We start from the raw sequence: 20646 nt of genomic DNA, 5'->3' as shown, positions 1-20646 counted from the left end.
CATTTAATCCATTTACATTTAAAGTAATTATTGATAGATATGTAGTTATTGCCAATTTGTTTGTTTATGTTAATCCTCACCTGAGGATATTTTCCCATTGATTTTTAGAGAGAGTGGAAGGGAGGGAGAGAGACAGAGACAAACATCAATGTCAGAGAGACACATTGATTGGTTGTCTCCTCCACCCACCCCCTGACCAGGGCTGGGGATTGAGCCTGCAACCAAGGTATGTGCTCTTGCCTGGAATCAAACCCAGGACTCTTCTGCTCACACAGCTCCAGTCCACTCCGCCCTCCCTCTGCACATGGTGAGTGGCTCCACAGGGAATTTTGTGTGTTGGTCCATTAAGAGGGTGCCTGTATTTCCAGCTTCTCTCCCTGGCAGACAGCAAGCCTGCTGCTTTTCACTGCCAGATGTTGTGTGGGCACCCTTCTCAGTTCTGGTGCTCTCTGCTGGGGGCCCAGCTTGGGGATTAGGCCCCAGAGTTCTCAGTGGCACCCCCCACAGCTGAGGTATCTCTCCGGAACTTCAGTTGCTGTGTGTGAGAGCCCAGCCAGCCCTTCGTGCCCCTGCCCCTCCTGCCAGCCTCTATGCGGTTTCCACTTTCCATCCTTGGCTATCAGGGTTCTCTCCAGTGAGTCTTCAGTTGATTATTCAGGCAGGTTTTCTTTATTTTCGTTGTAATTCCAGGTTGATCCTTGGAGAATGTCCATGCAGAATCCACTTACTCGGCCAACATTTTTAATCTCTAGGAAGTCTCTTCTGACAACTCTCTCTTCCTCCCTTGCTTCCCCTCCCGGTTGGATGCCCTTTTCGCATGTTCCCATACCACCCATAGTTGTTACATGTTCAGATTGTCTGTGTATTTTCTTTCTCCCCATAGACCAGCGGTTCTCAACCTGTGGGTCGCGACCCCTTTGGGGGTCGAACGACCCTTTCACAGGGGTCACCTAAGACCATCGGAAAACACATATTTAATTACATATTGTTTTTGTGATTAATCACTATGCTTTATGTTCAATTTATAACAATGAAAGTACATCCTGCATATCAGATATTTACATTATGATTCATAACAGTAGCAAAATTACAGTTATGAAGTAGCAACGAAAATAATTTTATGGTTGGGGGGTCACCACAACATGAGGAACTGTATTAAAGGGTCGCGGCATTAGGAAGGTTGAGAACCACTGTCCTAGACCAGGGGTCCTCAAAGTACGGCCCGCGGGCCACATGCACATACAAATATTGTATTTGTTCCCGTTTTGTTTTTTTACTTCAAAATAAGATATGTGCAGTGTGTATAGGAATTTGTTCATAGTTGTTTTTTTAAAAAACTATAGTCCGGCCCTCCAACAGTCTGAGGTACAGTGAACTGGCCCCCTGTTTAAAAAGTTTGAGGACCCCTGGTCCCTAGACTGTGGGCTCCCTAAGGGCAGGGCAATGTCTAACTTACGTCACTAGCCCCTGATGCTTGATGGAGCAGCAAGTATACAATGGGCATTAAAGCTTACTGAATGCATAAAGTGAGTTCCATCGTTTAATAATAACCCCTAGCCTTTGCTGGGAAATATAAAGTTCAAACTTTTCAATTCTCTTAGACTGTTTACCAAAAATGTTTGTTTCTACATCAGCATATTGGTATTTTGACACGACAATATTTTTACATTTGTGTAGCGTGTGAGGCCTGCTTCCTGAGCTACAGGGCGGTGGTCTCACCCTCACCTTGTTGATTCTCGTCAGCCGTAGACAGAGTAGAGTGGCCTCTGTGGACTTGGCACACAAATTACATTCCTCGGGCCTGTGTGCTTGCCATCCTGCGCAGCAACGCCTGTCCGACCACGCGGTCTACATGAATTCTGTTCTGCATCCCTGTTTGTCCCCGTTATACCTTCCAGCGTCCATGTGCGCCCTGGGGCTCGAACGCCTGCCTGCGGAGGTAATGAAATAGGAACATCTGTGTGACGCGCCTCGCACAGTGAGCCATACACTATGTTTTTCCTCATAAGTTGCTGGGCCGCCCAGTCCTCCGGGCCCGCGCCCCCGGCCCTTCGCGCTCCCGAAGCCCTGGGACCGCGCCGTGCGCGCCCGCTGGAGAGCGCCCAGCAGCTCCGCCTGCGTCACGACGGCCGCTACGGGCTGCCATTGGCTGGCGCGCGTCACGTGCAGCGGCGCGCGGCGGCGATTGGGCGGGCGGGTGGCGGAGGCGGGGCCGCGGGCTGGTGGAATGTCCGCGCGCCGGGCGGCTGCGTGAGGCCGTGAGGGGGTGTTGCTGCTGTCCTGAGGGAGGCGCGCCGGGACCCCGCTGCCGGGAGATCCCTCCCCGAACCCCAACGCCGGAGAGGACCACTCCCCCCACCGGGCGGGGCCGGGGAATAGGCCGACCTCCTCAGGGCAGCGGCACCGGCGGCTCCCGCGCCGCAGGTTCGGGGCTGCTGGCCCGCGCCGCCCGGACCGACCCGGTCTCGAGGAGCTGACCGGCGGTTCTGGCGGGGAAGCCCCTGGCTCTGATGCTGGCAACTAGTGACAAGTGAGTCCCGAGCGCGGGGAGCCCGCGGAGACCTCTGGCCGACGGGACGCGACTCCGCCTCCGTGTGTAGCCGGCCCGGCACAGCGCTCCCGGCTCACCCCCAGGGGGCGGAGAGGACGGTCCCCGCTCACCTTCCTGGGGGCGGAGAGGACGGTCCCCGCTCACCTTCCTGGGGGCGGAGAGGACGGGCCCCGCGCACCCCCTGGGGGCGGAGAGGACGGTCCCCGCTCACCTTCCTGGGGGCGGAGAGGACGCTCCCCGCTCACCATCCTGGGGGCGGAGAGGACGGGCCCCGCGCACCCCCGGGGGGCGGAGAGGACGCCGAGAGGTCAGCGCCTCGCGCCTTCCGAAAGCTGCAGAATGAGCAGATGCACAGTCGCTGTGAGTTTCATGTCCTGGGGCAGGGTTTCGGAAGAGAAAATGGCCAGAAAGGCCCCGGGGGGCGGGGATGCTGAGAAAAAGGGGAGACGCCGCTTTAGCGGAGAAACGCGCGTTCGGAATAGCTGTCGGCACATGCAGGGGAAGCAGACAGCAGGCGGCGCTGACTCGCGTCCCGCACGAAGCGCTCGGTCTCCACAGCCCCGCGAGCCTCCTCCCACTTTCTGTGCGAGAAGCGGGGGCACCGCCAGAGCTATTCATGGGGCAACTGAGACTTAACCCAGGCAGCCCCGCCCCAAACCACCCGCTCGTCCTGTCTCAGCCTCCAGTCCAGCGTGGCCCCACCTCCTCGTGCACCGGAATTCCACCTTGTGGCTTCAGAAATCCCGGCCCGCCTTCAGAAATGTGGATTCAGTGTCTAGAACCGGGCTGGGGATCCGCATTTTAACCACTTTCCTAGATGATTCCATTTGGGGGATTCAGGGAGCATTTTGAGAATAAGTACTGTAGTCTAATTTCCCACCCAGTTCTCATAGGTTGTACCCAAGGGACTCAAAATGTCCCTTCCTGAGCAGAGATTCCAACTCCTCCGGACAGGAGGAAATCCTTTGTTGGGAGAACCCAAGGCTTATGATGAGACTAGAGGCCCAGTGCATGAAATTCATGCACTTCGGGGGTCCCTCAGCCCAGCCTGCACCCCCTTGCAGTCCAGGAGCCCTCGGAGGATGTCCGACTGACGTCTTAGGCCCGCTTCCCTAAGCCGTCAGTCGGACATCCTTAGCGCTGCCACAGACCCACCACTGCTGCTGAGTTTGCCAGCCATGAGCCTGGCTTCTGGCTGAGCAGTGCTCCCCCTGTGGGATGGCACTGACCATCAGCGGGCAGCTCCTGCATTGAGTGTCTGCCCCCTAGTGGTCAGTGCATGTCCTAGTGAGTGGTTGAGTGACCTTAGCATATCATTAGCATATTACACTTTGATTGGTTGAATGGACAACCGGACACTTAGCATGTTAGGCTTTTATTATATAGGATAGGATAGCATGTTACACTGCTGAACAGCTCTCAGTTTGAAAAAGTGCTGACAGTTTGCTTTGCCTTTTTCTTTTGTTGAGCTTCCTTCAGTCCAATTCTGACCTTCCTAAAAAGTCAGGTCAAGGCATTAATTTTAAAGTTAATATTAAACAAACTTTGAAACACCATGGAAAAGCTTAAAACCACAGTTCATCCATAAAAGTCACCAGTGTAACAGAATTGTTTTCATGTTATGTTGTATTGTCTTAACTATCTCCCAGTTGTTAGTCATGTAGAGATTGTTTAGGTTCACAAAATTTAGGAAATTCTTCTGAGAGATGGGCTTGAATTTTAAATTCCAGTTGGACGCCCTGACCAGTTTGGCTCAGTTGATAGAGCGTCGGCCTGCAGACTGAGGGGTCCCAGGTTCGATTCCAGTCAAGGGCATGTACCTTGGTTGTGGGCACATCCCCAGTGGGGAGTGTGTAGGAGGCAGCTGATCGATGTTTCTCTCTCATCGATGTTCCTATTTCCCTATCCCTCTCCCTCTCCCTTTCTCTCTGTAAAAAAAATCAATAAAATATATTTTTTTTGAAAATTCCAGTTGGAAACCTGAAAATTACCCTGAAGATAAATCTTAAATCACAGTTCTGTTTAAGGCATATCTTCCTTTTTCCAAACAAAAAATGCCTCAATGTCTAAAGATCTTTAGTTGTAAAATAAAGTAAGTATAGTGGGTTTGAAAATGTATACTTTGAAATGTTTCTTGTCTTGCCCTAGCTGATTTAGCTCAGTGGATAGAGCATGAGCCTGTGGACTGCAGGGTCCCCACTTAGATTCCGGTCAAGGGCATGTGCCAGGGTTGTAGGCTTGGGCCCCAGGGTGGGTGGGGGGAGGGAAGTTGTGCAGGAGGCAGCCGATCAATGATTCTCACCATTGATGTTTCTATTTCTCTCTCCCTCTCTCTTCCTCTCTGAAATCAATAAAAATATATTAAAAAAACAAACAAAAAGAAGTGTTTCTTTTCTAGTGACCTTACCTGTTCTTGCCCATATAACTTCAACCTCATCAAAGGATGCATTTAATTTAATTACTTAATTTGCTTATATATTTTCTGTTGTAAAAATTATAAAAATTGAATAATCTAAACATTTCTTTGCAAATACTAACTGTATCATTTAATGCACGTAGTGTATGTTACTGGATAAAGGTACTTTTTTTTCTGGTTCCTATAGAGACAACACGGAGTAAAAGAGATAAAGTGGGCTTTGGGTTAAGAAAGAGGTGATATTCTAAATCCAATTCCAATACTTTTTTGACCTTGGGCCAATGACTTCCCCTCTGATTCTCACTTCACTCATATTTAAGGTGCCTCCAAGGTTTTATCTAAGATAGCATATATAATATCCTGATAGAGTAATAAGCACAATTATTTTTATTTTATTGATTTCAGAGAGGAAGGGAGAAGGGGAGAGAGAGAGAGAGAGAGACAGACAGACAGACAGACAGACAGACAAACATCAATGAGAGAGAATCATTGATTGGCTGCCTCCTGTACGCTCCCTACTGGGTATTGAGCTTGCAACCTGGGCATGTGCCCTTGATCAGAATTGAACCCGGGACCCTTCAGTCCACAGGCTGATGCTCTATCTACTGAACCAACCTGGCTAGGGCAGCACAATTATTTTCCTACTGTTAGTTCTCTTTCTTCTTCACTCTCTTTAGAGCAATTTTGTGAGTTCCAATCCTGCTGTGATATTCAAGGTCATTTTCATTTCCAAAAAGATACAACTTTTTCTAGGACCTACTATGTGTGGATGAAAGGGGCCACATGCTAACCTGACAGGCTCAGGGGAGGCCTGCATAGCAGACTCAGAGACGTAAAGTAACCACAAAGGATGGTCTGAAATTAAACTTTAACTAAAAGCAGCTATGGTGGGTAGTCACCTCCTAGGCTGGTATCTTCACTGACAAGGTCAACATTTACCTTAACTGAGCCTATCTGTCTTTTTGCATCTATAATAACATACCCTTTGAATTGTCTGGGTAACTTGTAAATTCCCTTTTTCCGGACCCCTTGGGGGGCATAATCTAACGTGCTGGGTTCCAGAACAGATACCACAAATTCCTTCATTATCATGTTAATTGTTCCTGCACCCACCTAAGTATGTGTCTATCATTTTACATTTTATCCAATCCCAAGGGTTCCCGTCCCCCCCCCCCCGCCCCTACCCCGGCCACTTTGCTTTCTCCCTCCTCTATAGTCTATCACCGATGGATTTCATGTAACCCACCTAGGTCCCTTTCCTTTGATTGCAGTGTATAAATACAAATGTAACCCGCCAATCTCTGGAGCATTATGTGAATTTGTTGAAGTTCTGCTTCCCAGCATATGTCTACAGTTTGGCTCAAATAAACTCACAAAAATTCTTTACAGGTTTCAATGGTTTTTATGTTAACATACGTGTGAATCATTTTTTAAAAATCCTTAAAATAATGATCCAGCTTTTAAAAATACTTTTGAGAAATCTAAGGGTATACTGCCTAGCTTTTTATCATATTTTGCTATGGCCAAAATCATCCACTTGTTAATTCAGTAAATACTTATGAACACTTGTTAGAGCCAGGTCCTATGTCAGACGTGGAGGGTATACAAGTGAAGAAGATAGGATCCCTTGTTGTAGTGTACCCCGCAAATCACACAAGGACGCCTCAAGAAGTCGAATTAATGAGTCACATTTATTTCAAAGCCAGGACTACCTACGAGGGGGCATTTTGCTCTCCAAATCTCGTAGTGATAAGATGTTCACAACACCAGATTTATAGAGGCAAAAATCACAAAGGTATTGATTACATCTCGGGGTTAAGAATGAGGAACCTGGTTAGCAAAAAAGCAGTTTGTTACAGAAGCTAGATTGAGCAGATTAGTTATCTACAAAGATTAATTATAGTTTCCGGTCTTTGAGTGATTCACAGGGTACATTACACACCCTAATCTTTTTTTTTTTTTTTTAATATATTTTATTGATTTTTTACAGAGAGGAAGGGAGAGAGATAGAGAGTTAGAAACATCGATGAGAGAGAATCATCGATCAGCTGCCTCCTGCACATCTCCTACTGGGGATATGCCCACAACCCAGGTACATGCCCTTGACCGGAATCGAACCCGGGACCTCTCAGTCCGCAGGCCGACGCTCTATCCACTGAGCCAAACCGGTTTCGGCTACACACCCTAATCTTACAGAAATTATTTAGGAAAAAGACTATAAGCAAATAAAACAAGGTAATTACTGATTGTGATAAATGCTTGAATAATAAAATTATAAAGTCTCTGAATGTTAACATGGTGAGGAAATGTGTTCCTGACACTGTCATTTGTAACAAAATGTTGGTTAGAAAATTCTCTTAAATTTAAGTTTTAATGAAGATTGTGCAGGTAGCTTGTATGTCAGAAAATGGAGAATATAAGGAAAATTAATTAGCACAGTTAAAGATTTCCAAGGTCTGAAATACTGTTTACAATTGATCCAAGAGATGTAGTCTCCATTTGTTCCATTAAAATGTCAGTACTTTGGGAGGGGCTTGTACGCCTGGTTAGGGAGCTACCGGGCCCAGAGACCGTTCTTGAAGTAGTGGCTGCATCAACATGTCCTGCGGTTCCAGCGCAGGCTTTGACCGCCACATTACCATTTTTTCACCCGAGGGCCGGCTCTACCAAGTAGAATATGCTTTTAAGGCTATTAACCAGGGTGGCCTTACATCGGTAACTGTCAGAGGGAAAGACTGTGCAGTAATTGTCACACAGAAGAAAGTATCTGACAAATTATTGGATTCCAGCACAGTGACTCACTTATTCAAGATAACTGAAAACATTGGCTGTGTGATGACAGAAATGACAGCTGACAGCAGATCCCAGGTACAGAGGGCATGCTATGAGGCAGCTAATTGGAAATACAAGTATGGCTATGAGATTCCTGTGGACATGCTGTGTAAAAGAATTGCTGATATTTCTCAGGTCTACACACAGAATGCTGAAATGAGGCCCCTTGGTTGTTGTATGATTTTAATTGGTATAGATGAAGAACAAGGCCCTCAGGTGTACAAGTGTGATCCTGCAGGTTACTACTGTGGGTTTAAAGCCACTGCAGCAGGCGTTAAACAAACTGAGTCAACCAGCTTTCTTGAAAAAAAAGTGAAGAAGAAATTTGATTGGACATTTGAACAGACAGTGGAAACTGCAATTACCTGCCTGTCTACTGTTCTATCAATTGATTTCAAACCTTCAGAAATAGAAGTTGGAGTAGTTACAGTTGAAAATCCTAAATTCAGGATTCTTACAGAAGCAGAGATTGACACTCATCTTGTTGCTCTAGCAGAGAGAGACTAAACATTGTAGTCAGTTTACCAAATCCATTATGCCACTTGCCTGTGTGTTTGGTAACAACAGATGAACATTACGGAGGCCCTTGGATTGAAAAAGGAACCTCTCCCACTCCTGCCACTGAAGTGGTTAGGGCTCTATATAAATAAAAACAGTGCTTTTGGAAAAGAAAAATAAATAAATAAATAAATAAATAAATAAATAAATAAATAAATAAAATGTCAGTACTTTGATAATCCTTTAGATTACCTTCTAGAAGTTCTAATCTTATTTTTCTTGGAAATTCTTGCCTTTAATAACAATTAGCATGGGTGCCTAGGTTGGTAGAAAATTTTGTCCAAAAATATTTTTCTTAGTGATTTCTGTAAAATTTATTGATCCTTAAGCCCGTGGGAATTTTAACACAAACAATGAGTAGACTGACCATTAAAACAAATGCGTGAGAGAACAACTAATAACCTTAGACATAATTTAGAAGTTACATATCTTTTTTTTCTAGTTTTTTTTTAATATATTTTATTGATTTTTTACAGCGAGGAAGGGAAAGGGATAGAGAGTTAGAAACATCGATGAGAGAGAAACATCCATCAGCTGCCTCCTGCACACTCCCCACTGGGGATGTGCCCGCAACCAAGTTACACGCCCTTAACCGGAATAGAACCTGGGACCTATCAGTCCACAGGACAATGCTCTATCCACAGAGCCAAACCGATTAGGGCAGAAGTTACATATCTTAACTTTTCTCGTTGATCAAACAATGATCACAGCAGAGTGAACAGCTTGGGTTTGTAAAGAACTGAATTTTGCAAGTGACTAGTTATAATGATGAAGATTCAAAACTCCCTAACTAGTTACATTTGCATGAAAAAATAACTGAAAAATATTAATAGGGATTTGGCTTTAGCATTTTCTCAGTTCATTGATATTGTTTTCCAGCTATCTAGTTACATATTTGAACATTACTTTTTTGTCATGATTTAAAAATCTATCATTTGTCCTGTTTGGTGGTAAACCTTATGATTTTAATTCACAACCTTTTTATTTTTAACCCTCACCCAAAGAGTGAGGATATTTTTTCCATTGATTTTTAGAGAGAGTGGAAGGGAAGAGGGAGGTATAGAGAGAAAGAGAAAGGAGAAACATGATATGACAGAGACAGTTCCATTGGTTGCCTCCCACCACACCCCCACTGGGGGCGGGGATCAGACCTGCAACCCAGGTACATGCCTTTGCCTGGGAATCGAACCCTAGACCCTCCAGTGCCTAGATTGTCACTCTAACCACTGAGCAGCCTGCCAGGACAATACCTTTTGAATGACAGTTTCTACAGCAAGGTGATCACCTAGCCTCATGCTGGCTGCCGTGAAAGAACACATCCCCTCTTTGTTCTTTCTGTGTGGGTATGAATAAGTATCAATCTCTGGATCAGACTTTTTTTCTGGATGCTGCAGTGTTTGTAGCACATGGAGTTGGCCATTGCAGGTGGGAAATAGTTAGGAGAAGGCCCAGATAGTTTACTGAGGGAAACTAAGGCTTGCCCTTTTGGTCTCTGCATCATTTCTATTCACCATTTCTTCTCCAGCACGTTTGATCTAATAATTGTGGCATCTAACCTTCAAAAGGAAAGATATATGTATATTCTCAGGACTTTATTTCATCAAAAAATTTTGAGCACTTACTCTGTGCCAGGCATTATAATGGATTAAATGGATATATTTTAATAGATTCAATAGCAAATTTTTATAGGTTTAAGAAGGACCATGTGATTTTAGCTACTCATGGAAACTTTTTTCATTTAGAATTATGCCTTTGCAAAGTGGTTCAGTGGTTGAGCATCAGCCTGTGAATCTGAAGGTCACAGTTTGATTCCCTGTTGGGGGCACGTGCCTAGGTTGCGGGCTTGATCCCCTGTGTGGGGCGTGGGAGGGAGGGTGGCCAATAATTGATTCTCTGTCATCATTGATGTTTCTGTCTCTCCCTCTCCCTTCCTGTCTGAAAACAAAAAAAATGTATTGGGGAAAAAAAGATAAGTTACTTTTATAGCTTATGAAGGTTAATTCAACTCTAGGTAAAAAAAAGTTCTAGAGAATGTCATTATTTTCATTTGTAGAAATCTGTTTTAGGAATTAAATTGACCAGTTGTTTAATTAATGCTATGACTGTTTTTATTTTATTCTATTCCCAATACTGTTTTCCAAGAAATTTGCATGTAATATATATGGTCTTTTTAAAATAACATTTTTTCTTATAAAGGTAATATGTATTCAGTATCAAATATTGCTAATCAGAAAATAATAAAATACACCTTGTTAATATTTTGATATATATTCTTTGAATCTTTTGTCTGTGTACACATTTTATTTATATTTTTATAAAAATGAGATCGTACTCTGCTTTTCAGTCACATGATTCCAGTTCTTTTAAAGCAGTTATTTTATTGCTAGAGTAGTGACTAAAGATTGTTCTGCAGTATGAATTCAGAAACCCAAACCTGTGAAGAAAACCCACTTTTCCTTTCCTTCCTGAATTCTTACCCCCTTAATCCCCTACTAGCCACCAACCCACCCGAACCCACAGGAGGGTTTTCTTGGGGGAATCTCTGTAAGGAAGGTTTATCTAGTTAGTTATACATAGTTAACATTTTATGTTCTCTTTTTTTCAAACCTTTTCAGCCAATCCTTCAGCATTTTTATTTTTTATTTTATTTGCTTAAAGCAAAGCATTGAGAGTGGAGTTTGGAATAACAAGGGAAAATAAAAACATATGCTGGGATTCTTTCTCAGATTGTAGGGAAGGGGGCAATAACAGAAGAAAACTGTGTTTAGAATTGAGTAAGATATATTCAAGTTTAAAATTTTTCTGCTCCAAAGAAAATGGCCCAACTTTTAATCTCCATTTTGCCTTCTATATATTGCCTCAAACTTTCTAGCATTTTATTATATATGCTACTAATGTGCAAATACATTTGCCTATTAGATTATTCTTGTTTTGAAGTACACAATATTTTTGTCCTTATTCTTAATACCTGATAGTTTATAAGAAATTATATATAAACTAGAGGCCCAATGCACGAAATTTGTGCAAGAGTAGGCCTTCCTTCCCCTGGCTGCTGGCACTGGCTTTCCTCTGGCACCCAGGGCCTGGGCTTCCCTTGAAGCCCCGGCTTTGTCCAGAAGGTCGTCCGGAAGGTTGTCTGGTCTAATTAGCATATTAAGCTTTTATTATTATAGATGACTCAGGACACAGATTAAATTTATATTAGACTAGGGGCCCGATGCACAAAATTCGTGCAAGAGTAGGCCTTCCTTCTCCCAACTGCCAGCACCAGCTTCCCTGTGGCACCCGGGACCTGGGCTTCCCTCGCAGCCCCAGCTTTGTCCGGAAGATCTTCTGGAAGGACGTCTGGTCTAATTAGCATATTATGCTTTTATTATTATAGATATTTAAAACAGTGGCGGGAATATATTTTTAAATGTACCATTAAAGTAAATACCTACCTTAGCTGGTTTGGCCAAGTGGATGCAGCGTTGGCCCCAGGACTGAAGGGTCCCCGTTTGATTCCAGTCTAGGTCACGTACCTTTGTTTCAGGCTCGATCCACTGCCCTGGTTGGGGCTGTGTGGGTGGCAAACAATGTGTCCCTCTCACTTCGATGATTTTCTCTCTCTCTGTCTTCCCCCTCCCTCCCACTCCCTTTAAAAATCAGTGGAAAAGTATTCAGGTGAGGACTAACCTCCCCACCCCCACAAAAGTAAATACCTAAAAATATATGTGGTAGTAACCAGTACAACTACAGAATATTTTGAAAATAGCATTTTTATTTCTATTAAAGTCAAACATTGAGTATAGAAATTTGGAAAATACCAATAAGCAAAAACAAACAAAAAACCAGACCCCCAAATTGTTAATATTCCATTAGTTTACTAATCTAATTTGCCTTTCTCTTAATCTATAGTGGATTCTATTTAGAATGGTCACATAAAGTGCCAGCTCTGCTATGAGGGCTTGGCCCTCTTCATTTCAATCGAAATTTTGAACCTATTCCATGAATGGATGGGCTTGGTCTTACTTTAAGATCAAACTCTTATTCACCCTGTTTATAAACTACAGTAGATTTTGACTTCCCTTGGATGTATTTAGGGAAAGGCATGAATAAACTAGTTTTTAAAGTTTGCTTTAGTCATCTGAGTAAAACAAAATAAGAAATACTATAAAAATGGAATATACAGAAACATTATCTTACCTAATAATAGACAAACATGGTAATTGACCGTACCTTTGCTATGCCTCCCATTGGCTAATCAGCAAGATATGCAAATTAACTGCCAACAAAGATGGCAGCCGGCAGCCACGGAGCTGGAGCGAGCAGGAGGCTTGCTTGCTCCAGGGATGGAGGAAGCCAAGGTTCCCCGCCTGCCGCGGCCCGGCTCTGAGCTACACTCAAAGCAACAAAGTTTCCATTATAGAAGGTAAATAAACCCCAGATATCTGCTTTCAGTCGGCCGTGGTCACAGAGCTGGAGAGAGCAGGAGGCTTATCTCCCGCCTGCCTTGGCTGGCTCTAAACTCCTCTCAAGGCTACAAAGTTTCAATTATAGAAGGTAAATAAATCCCAGATACCTGCTTTCAGCAGGCCGTGGCCACAGAACTGGAGCGAGCAGGAGGCTTGCTTGCCCCTGCGATGGAAGAATATAGAAGGTAAATAAACCCCAGATACCTGCTTCCAGTCGCCATTGCCACGGAGCTGGAGCGAATAAAAAAACAAAACAAAAAAAGGAAAGGCTGGGAGCTTCAGTCGCCAGGGGGCTTGGTCAGTCTGAAAACAGCCATCAGCCCCTCACCCAGGCTGGCCAGCCACCCCAGTGGGGACCCCCACCCTGAAGAGGGTGCAGGTAGCCTGAAAACAGCCATCAGCCCCTCTCCAAGGCTGGCCAGGCACCCCAGTGGGGACCCCCACCCTGAAGGGGGTTTGGGCAGCCTGCAAACAGCCATCAGCCCCTCACCCAGGCTAACCAGGCACCCCAGCAGGAACAACACCGTGATCCAGGACACCCTTCAGGGCAAACCAGCCGGCCCCCACCCGTGCACCAGGCCTCTATTCTATATAATAAAAGGGTAATATGCAAATTGACCCTAACAGCAGAACGACTGGGAATCACTGGTCACTATGACATACACTGACCACCAGGGGACAGATGCTCAATGCAGGAGCTTCCCCCTGGTGGTCAGTGCGCTCTCACAGGGGGAGCTCTGCTCAGCCACAAGCCAGAATGACGGCTGCCAGTACAGCGGTGGTGGTGGGAGCCTCTCCCACCTCCTCAGCAGTGCTAAGGATGTCCGACTGCAGCTTAGGCCTGCTCCCCGCTGGCAAGTGGACATCCCCCAAGGGCTGCTGGGCTGCCAGAGGGATGTCTGACTGCCAGCTTGGGCCCGATCCCCCAGGGAGCGGGCCTAAGCCAGCAGGGGGACATTCTCCAAGGGGTCCCAGACTGCAAGAGACCATAGGCCGGCCTTAGGACGCCCCCCCCAAGTGCACAAAATTTGTGCACCGGGCCTCTAGTAAAGGAATAAAAGTCAATCATACTCCCATGATCTGTATTTTGGTCAATCTCTTTCAAGTCTATGATTTTTCTGTGCGTATATATTTTTTACATACGGTGTGCACAATTTTTGTATTTAACTTTCAAGAGAAATGTTTTACCATTCTACGTCAATTTTTAATAACCTAATATGTTGCTGAAATAATGTGCTGCAGCTAATGCCAGTGTCTGTCTTTCCCAGCTCCTCCACTTGAGTTCTGCAGGCCAGGTTCTTCCTAGATACTGACCATCCTGACCTGGATACTTTATAGTGTTTACTGTCGTCATTGCTCTCATTTCTTAAACCTACCTTATATCGCTGTCCTTCGTATTGGCAGCTTACCCGGACAGGCTTACCTTCACCATGTCCTAGTGAGCACTGTTGTTGGACTGCTATCCCTTTCTTCCTCACTAGAGGCCTGTTGCATGAAATTTGTGCACTCAGGGGGATCCCTCAGCCTGGCCTGCACCCTCTCGCAGTCTGGGAGCCCTTGTGGGGTGTCCGACTGCCGGACATCCCTCTCACAGTCTGGGCCCCCTCACTCCTTACCGCCCACCTGCTCACTGCTCATTAGTGCTGCACGGAGGCAGGAAGGCTCCCGCCACTGCCACTGTACTCCCCAGCCATGAGCCCGGCTTCTGGCTGAGCGGCACTCCCCCTGTGGGAGTGCACTGACTACCAGGGAGAAGCTCCCGCATTGAGCGTCTGCCCCCTGGTGGTCAGTGCGCATCATAGTGACCGGTTGTTCCACCGTTGGGTCAATTTGTATATTCATTTTTTATTATATAGGATAGCTGAGTTCATTTTCTCAGCCCCAGTGCTAACTAATCTCCACATTTCCTCTATTCTTTTAGCCTGTTTTGCAAAGGACCGAGCATGCATCTAACTTAGCCTGCCTAATTTTATCAGTAAAAGGCTTTACACAATTAGCTGACTCTAGTTCTATGTTTTCTTTCCTTTGAGCAAAAGCTTATTGAGAACAGAGATGAGAAGCAGGACCACAGGAGAGGTTTTCTTCTCTCTTTGATTAGTTGTGTGTGTTTCCTGGTGCACATGGGAAAAGTATTCTCATTTAGATAAGTTTCTTCTCTTCCATCTAATGCAAATGATTAGATATTTCTAACATGCATTGTGGATTTGTAAATTGTGAATGCTCTTAATGGTCTAAATTGTGATGAAGAAATCGTAGAATAATTATGCTTTTAGCTTGTATGTTCCAGGGTTTTGTTTTGTAATTGATTATTACTTAGATCAGTGGTAGACCTTTTTTAAAAAATATTTTTTTTTTTATTGATTTCAGAGAGGAAGGGAGAGGGAGAGAGAGATAGGAACATCAATGATGAGAGAGAATCATTCATTGGCTCCCTTCTGCACGCCCACACTGGGGATCGAACCTGCAACCCAGGCATGTGCCCTGACCTGGAATTGAACCGTGACCTCCTGGTTCATAGGTCTGTGTTCAACTACTGAGCAACAGGGGCTGGGCAGTGATAGACCTTCTTGATAGACAAGTCAAACTAAAAATTTTCACATTGTGAAGATGGAAACAAAATTGAAATATTTTCCTTTATATTAAATTTTAGACTTTTAAATTTTATACTTTAAAAAACCTAGAATTTTTCTAGGTGATTATTACAACACAGTAAGGAAGTAATACCTTTTTTGTCACATAAATGGTAGAGTTTATTGTTTGCAGCAGAGTGAATCCTGTTTTATTGGGCATTTGGGGAAGAGATCTTAACATACATTAATCACTAATTTTGTGCCAGACATAGAGCCCAAGTCAGCCTGTTACTCTGTCTACCCTTCATTCCTAAGCCTGTCCCTCAGGGCATGCTGAACACCTCTGATTCTTTTCCACACGACAATCCTTTAAATATTTGGATTCATTGCTCCCTTGGTGTATGCTTTCATTCTTTCTACCAGACAGTTGCCTTTTAAAGGTCAGGGACTATTTTATTTGTCCTTGTATCCTCCCATACCTCTCATAGTTCTTGGTACCTAGTAGGGGCTCGCATATTTATTATATTGAACTAGAGGCCCAATGCACGAAGGCTGCCAGCACTGCCTTCGCTCCGACCTGGAGCTGCCTTCCGCCTTCGCGTGCTGCCCAGAGGCCTGGAGCGGCCAGGGCAGGGTGGAACGCCTGCCATGGTGATGACACAGCGTCCCAACCAGGCCGCTGCCATCTTTGTCACGTCAGTTTGCATATTCTCTCCTTATTGGCTGTGGGCGCCGCCATCTTTGTTGTGAAGTGATGGTCAATTTGCATATTCTGTCTTTATTAGATAGGATTGAGCTGTTGTTCATGTGAGTCCCTACCTCTCTTGGCCTCTTCCCCTGTAAACACACTCCAGTGTGCCTGTCCCATTTAAGCTATGTTCCTGGTATATTCTGTCCTCCTATGCTGAAAAAATATACCTGCACAAGAACACAATTTTACATGATTTAAAGTTGGAAAGATATTAAAGCTTACCTACTTTTATTATCATTGAACATGTCAAAGTTTTCTGTTACCAGACATAACTGAAAACTGCATTATTTATTTTTGTTGCTCAAAGTGTTCCATTTTTTGCCACGGGGGCTCTTTCAGTTGCCTTCTGTATCCCTTTGACATACTCCCAGCAGTTTGTGTTTTGCGTACCTCCCTACTTTCTGGCACTACAGGATAGATGCTCTAGGCTCATCTGACATATTCTGTTCCAGCCCTAAAACCAGCCATTTCAGCATCCTCTGGATCCTTTTGTTGGAGAATGATATTAGAAACCAGGATTTGCTCTGATGTGCTCATTGTTACCGGAGTGTCATTGCTTTTAGACCCTGTCAGTGACCAGAGCTAGGAAATAAATGTGTGCATATTAACCTTTGTATACATACATATCTGTATTATTTCTCCTTTTACTCATCAGTTTCTATATTAAGCTAAACTGGAATTCCCACTGATGACTTAGACACTAATTCAGAACTACCGTGGTTCATTCTAGACTTTCCCCCTTATATATCTGTCATCTCCCATTCTAGCAGTGAGAAACCTGGCCCCTACCATTCACTATCTTTTACTTATTTTTTCAGTCCCAGTGTATACGATGGCAGCATCAGAACTTCTAACCAGTACCTCCATGGGAAGCAGCATTACCATCTGTGGTGTTCATGTACAGTTCCTTTTGTCTTACAGTTTCTAGTTATTTCCAAAGTTACTTAGATCCTTTCCTGTCTATTCCCTCCAGTGAGGTTATGTCATACATTTGTAATACAATTAAATTCTTTTTTCATAGTGTCCCTTCCATGTTGTGATTCCCCCCATCCACCTAGTTGGGTTTTTTTTAATTTGCATTTTAAAATATTACATAAGGTTCATTCTTTGCACTATAAAGTTCCATGGGATTTGAGAAATGAATAACATCATTCCATCACTGTAGTACTAGACAAAATAGTTTAATGGCTCTAAAAATGGTCTAATATGTTAAAAACATAACTGGTTTATCCACCATGAGAAATATATGCTATAATTTTTTCAGGCATTTCTTACTCAAAAATATTCAAATTAATACCAATTTCTTTTCTACAAGAAAAAGAAAACTACAGCAACCACACTTTTACATGCACTTATAACCTTTTTATTTTTCTTAAAAATACAATATATGGATATCTAGTATCTATAATTTACTAATATTTAAGCAGGAAAAGGAGTCGTAGGCTTCTTGGGAATGTCAGATCATTTTCTCTCTAGCCTATAATCCATGCTTCCTGTCAGCCTTTGCTCCTGCTTTCACTTTCATCCCCACTCCTCATTCTCTCCCTCTCTCATTTTGCCCATTTTTAAAAATTGGGTTTTGTGTGCTTTTTTAACTGTTCAGATTTAAAATTTCTTTGTACGTGCTAGATACATTTTATCATCTATGTGATTTGCAGATATTTTCTCATAGTCTATGTTTTCATTCTCTTAATAGTGCTTCACATAGCAAAAGTTTTTCATTTTAATTAAGTCCAACTTAAAATTTTTTCTTTTATGAATTTTGCTTTTGGTATTGTACTTAAAAACTCATCACCATTGGGCCTCTGGTGGCGGCCTTGGCCGGAGAGAGTGCCCAGCTGCCACACGGGGCTAGTCTTGCCTGCAGCGGGGTCCATGGTCTGAGCGGCCGTGTCCGGCCTGGTGCAGGCCTCAGCCGCTGTCTGCTGCCTGCCAAGGTTGGCGGAGGCGCAGCCTGGACATCGCCCATCTTGCATCCCCTTGTCAGGATCCTGCTGCTGGGCACTGGCAGGAGCTGCAAGTCCAGCTCAAAGAATAAGGCACCATCTTCGAGCCCATTAAGGGCTCAAAGGTCCTTGTGGATGCGGGGGGACAGTCCATGGCAGCATTTGAGAACAAAACGCTTGGCATGTTCCTCATGGCCTTCGAGAACAAAGCCGGGCTGTCCATAGAGGCGGCTGCCTTCCGGCTGTACGTGTCTACCCTGAGCACCCTTCGGGGCACTTGGACATCAGGGAGGCCTTCAGTCGCAGGAGGCCTGTGTGAATCAGTGAAGTACTTCCTGGACCTGGACAATTTGGACCAGATCTGACAGCTGAACTACTTTCCTAGTAAGCAAGAAGACATCCTGCTGGCGAGGGAAGCCACCAAGGGCATTGTGGAGCATGACTTTGTTATTAAGAAAATCCCTTTTGCGCTAGCCTGTTTGGCTTGGTGGACAGAGCATGGGCCTGCGGACTGAAGGGTTCAATTCTGGTCAAGGGCACATGCCCGGGTTGTGGGCTCAATCCCCAGTGGGAGCATGCAGGAAGCAGCTGATCAATGATTCTCTCTCATCATTGATGTCTCTCTCTCTCTCTCTCTCCCTCTCCCTTCCTCTCTGAAATCAATAAAAATATATTTAAAGAAAATCTATTTTAAGCCCAGCTAGCCTGGCTCAGTGATTGAGTGTCCACCTATGAACCAGGAGGTCAGGGCACATGCCTGGGTTGCAGGTTCATCCCCAATCAGAGGTGTGCAGGAGGCAACCAGTCAATGATTCTCTCTTATCATTTATGTTTCTCTTCCTCTCCTTTCCTCTCTGAAATTAATAAAAATATATTTTAGCCGTAACCGGTTTGGCTCACTGGATAGAGCGTCGGCCTGCGGACTGGAAGGTCCCAGGTTCGATTCCGGTCAAGGGCATGTACCTTGGTTGTGGGCACATCCCCAGTAGGGGTGTGCAGGAGGCAACTGATCCATGTTTCTCTCTCTCATCGACGTTTCTAACTCTCTATCCCTCTCCCTCCCTCTCTGTAAAAAATCAATAAAATATATTTTAAAAATATATATTTTTTAAAAAAAAAGAAAATCCCGCCCTGGCCGGTTTGGCTCAGTGGATAGAGAATCAGCCTGCAGACTGAAAGGTCCCAGGTTCGATTCTGGTCAAGGGCATGTACCTTGGTTGCGGGCACATCCCCAGTGGGAGGTGTGCAGGAGGCAGCTGATCGATGTTTCTCTCTCATCGATGTTTCTTCTAACTCTCTATCCCTCTCCCTCCCTCTCTGTAAAAAAGTCTATAAAATATTTTTTTAAAAAAAAAGAAAATCCCTTTTAAGATGGTGGATGTGGACAGCCAGCGGTCCCAACGCCAGAAGTGGTTCCAGTGCTTTGATGGGATCACTTCAATCCTGTTTATGATGTCCTCGAGTGAGTGCGACCAAGGGCTCATGGAGGACTGGCCAACCAACTGGCTGGTAGAGTTCGAGAGCATCTTCGAGACCATTATCAACAACAAGCTCTTCTTCAACATTCCATTATCGTGTTCCTCAATAAGACAGGCCTGCTGGTGGAGAAGATGAGGAGTGTCAGTATCGTCAAGCACTTCCTCGACTTCCGGGGTGACCCCCACCAGTTGGAGGACCTGGAGCGCTACCTGGTGCAGTGCTTCTGCCGCTGGCAGGAACCGCAGCACGCCCGCTGTTCCACTACTGCCATCGATGGAGAGTCTGCTTCATGTTCCACGCGGTCACGAACACGATCTTGAAGGAGATCCTCAAGGACATCATGCTGCAGTGAGAACCAACTCCACGCCGCCCACCTTGTCCTGGGCGGCTTTCCGTGTGCATGGCCAGCATCTGAATGGGTGGCGGGAGCATGGCGGAGCCCAGGCTGAGGACTTGGGGGTTTTGATGAGCTACGGAATCCTGGGGATGGTACACTACTGAGGCTCTAGATTATTCTGGCGGGAATCTGTACTAGCGAGTAGCCATTGCAGCTCTGACACAGTGTCACCGCTGAATAGGGCATGTCCCTCTCCCACTGCACAGCGCACATTGATACTTAGTACTCCGTACCACCCTTCTGTCCCGCACCCACTGGTAAAGACAAACTGGCCTTGAAGGTGACTGTTCCTCTTTCACCAACTTCTTGTACCTGCAGTTGGCTGCATGGAAGCAGTAGAAGGTTTTCTGTCCTTCGGCTTCTGGAAGCACAGCTGCTTGGTTCACTGGTGGCACTGACCTTCAGGAAGCCCCGACCCTGCACGATCTGAGTCCCTGCAGACGACCACAATCCCAGTGCCTCTCACAGCTGATCCCGTTCTCAGCCCTCCTCTCCATCCAGGGTCTTGTCCAGGGCTCCTGCCTCTAGAACGTTCACACGACACACGCACACTGTCTGTGGTGGCTCCCAGCTAGGGGAGTTCGGGAACTGTGGGTGTGACAGGGCCGTTCAGTGGCACCCAGTCACAGTCCACCTACCTGCCAGATGCCACTATGTAAAAGTACATTTCATTCCACTGCAAAGTCTGTCTT

At 45.2% G+C, this 20646-nt stretch overlaps 1 protein-coding gene and 1 pseudogene across 1 annotated transcript; both read left to right on the top strand.

Annotated features, from left to right (window-relative positions):
* The first annotated feature begins 7475 nt into the window (after positions 1–7475).
* Positions 7476–8473, top strand: LOC118667652 (proteasome subunit alpha type-6-like). The gene has a single exon (XM_036331452.1). The coding sequence runs from the start codon at positions 7566–7568 to the stop codon at positions 8304–8306; it is 741 nt and encodes a 246-aa protein (XP_036187345.1). The 5' UTR covers positions 7476–7565; the 3' UTR covers positions 8307–8473.
* Positions 8474–16964: 8491 nt separating this feature from the next.
* On the top strand, positions 16965–19909 carry LOC118666871 (annotated as a pseudogene).
* Positions 19910–20646: the final 737 nt, after the last annotated feature.

This window comes from Myotis myotis, unplaced genomic scaffold (assembly GCF_014108235.1).
Source record: "Myotis myotis isolate mMyoMyo1 unplaced genomic scaffold, mMyoMyo1.p scaffold_m19_p_12, whole genome shotgun sequence".
NCBI lineage: Eukaryota > Metazoa > Chordata > Mammalia > Chiroptera > Vespertilionidae > Myotis > Myotis myotis.
This window is presented reverse-complemented; position numbering and strand designations above follow the sequence as displayed.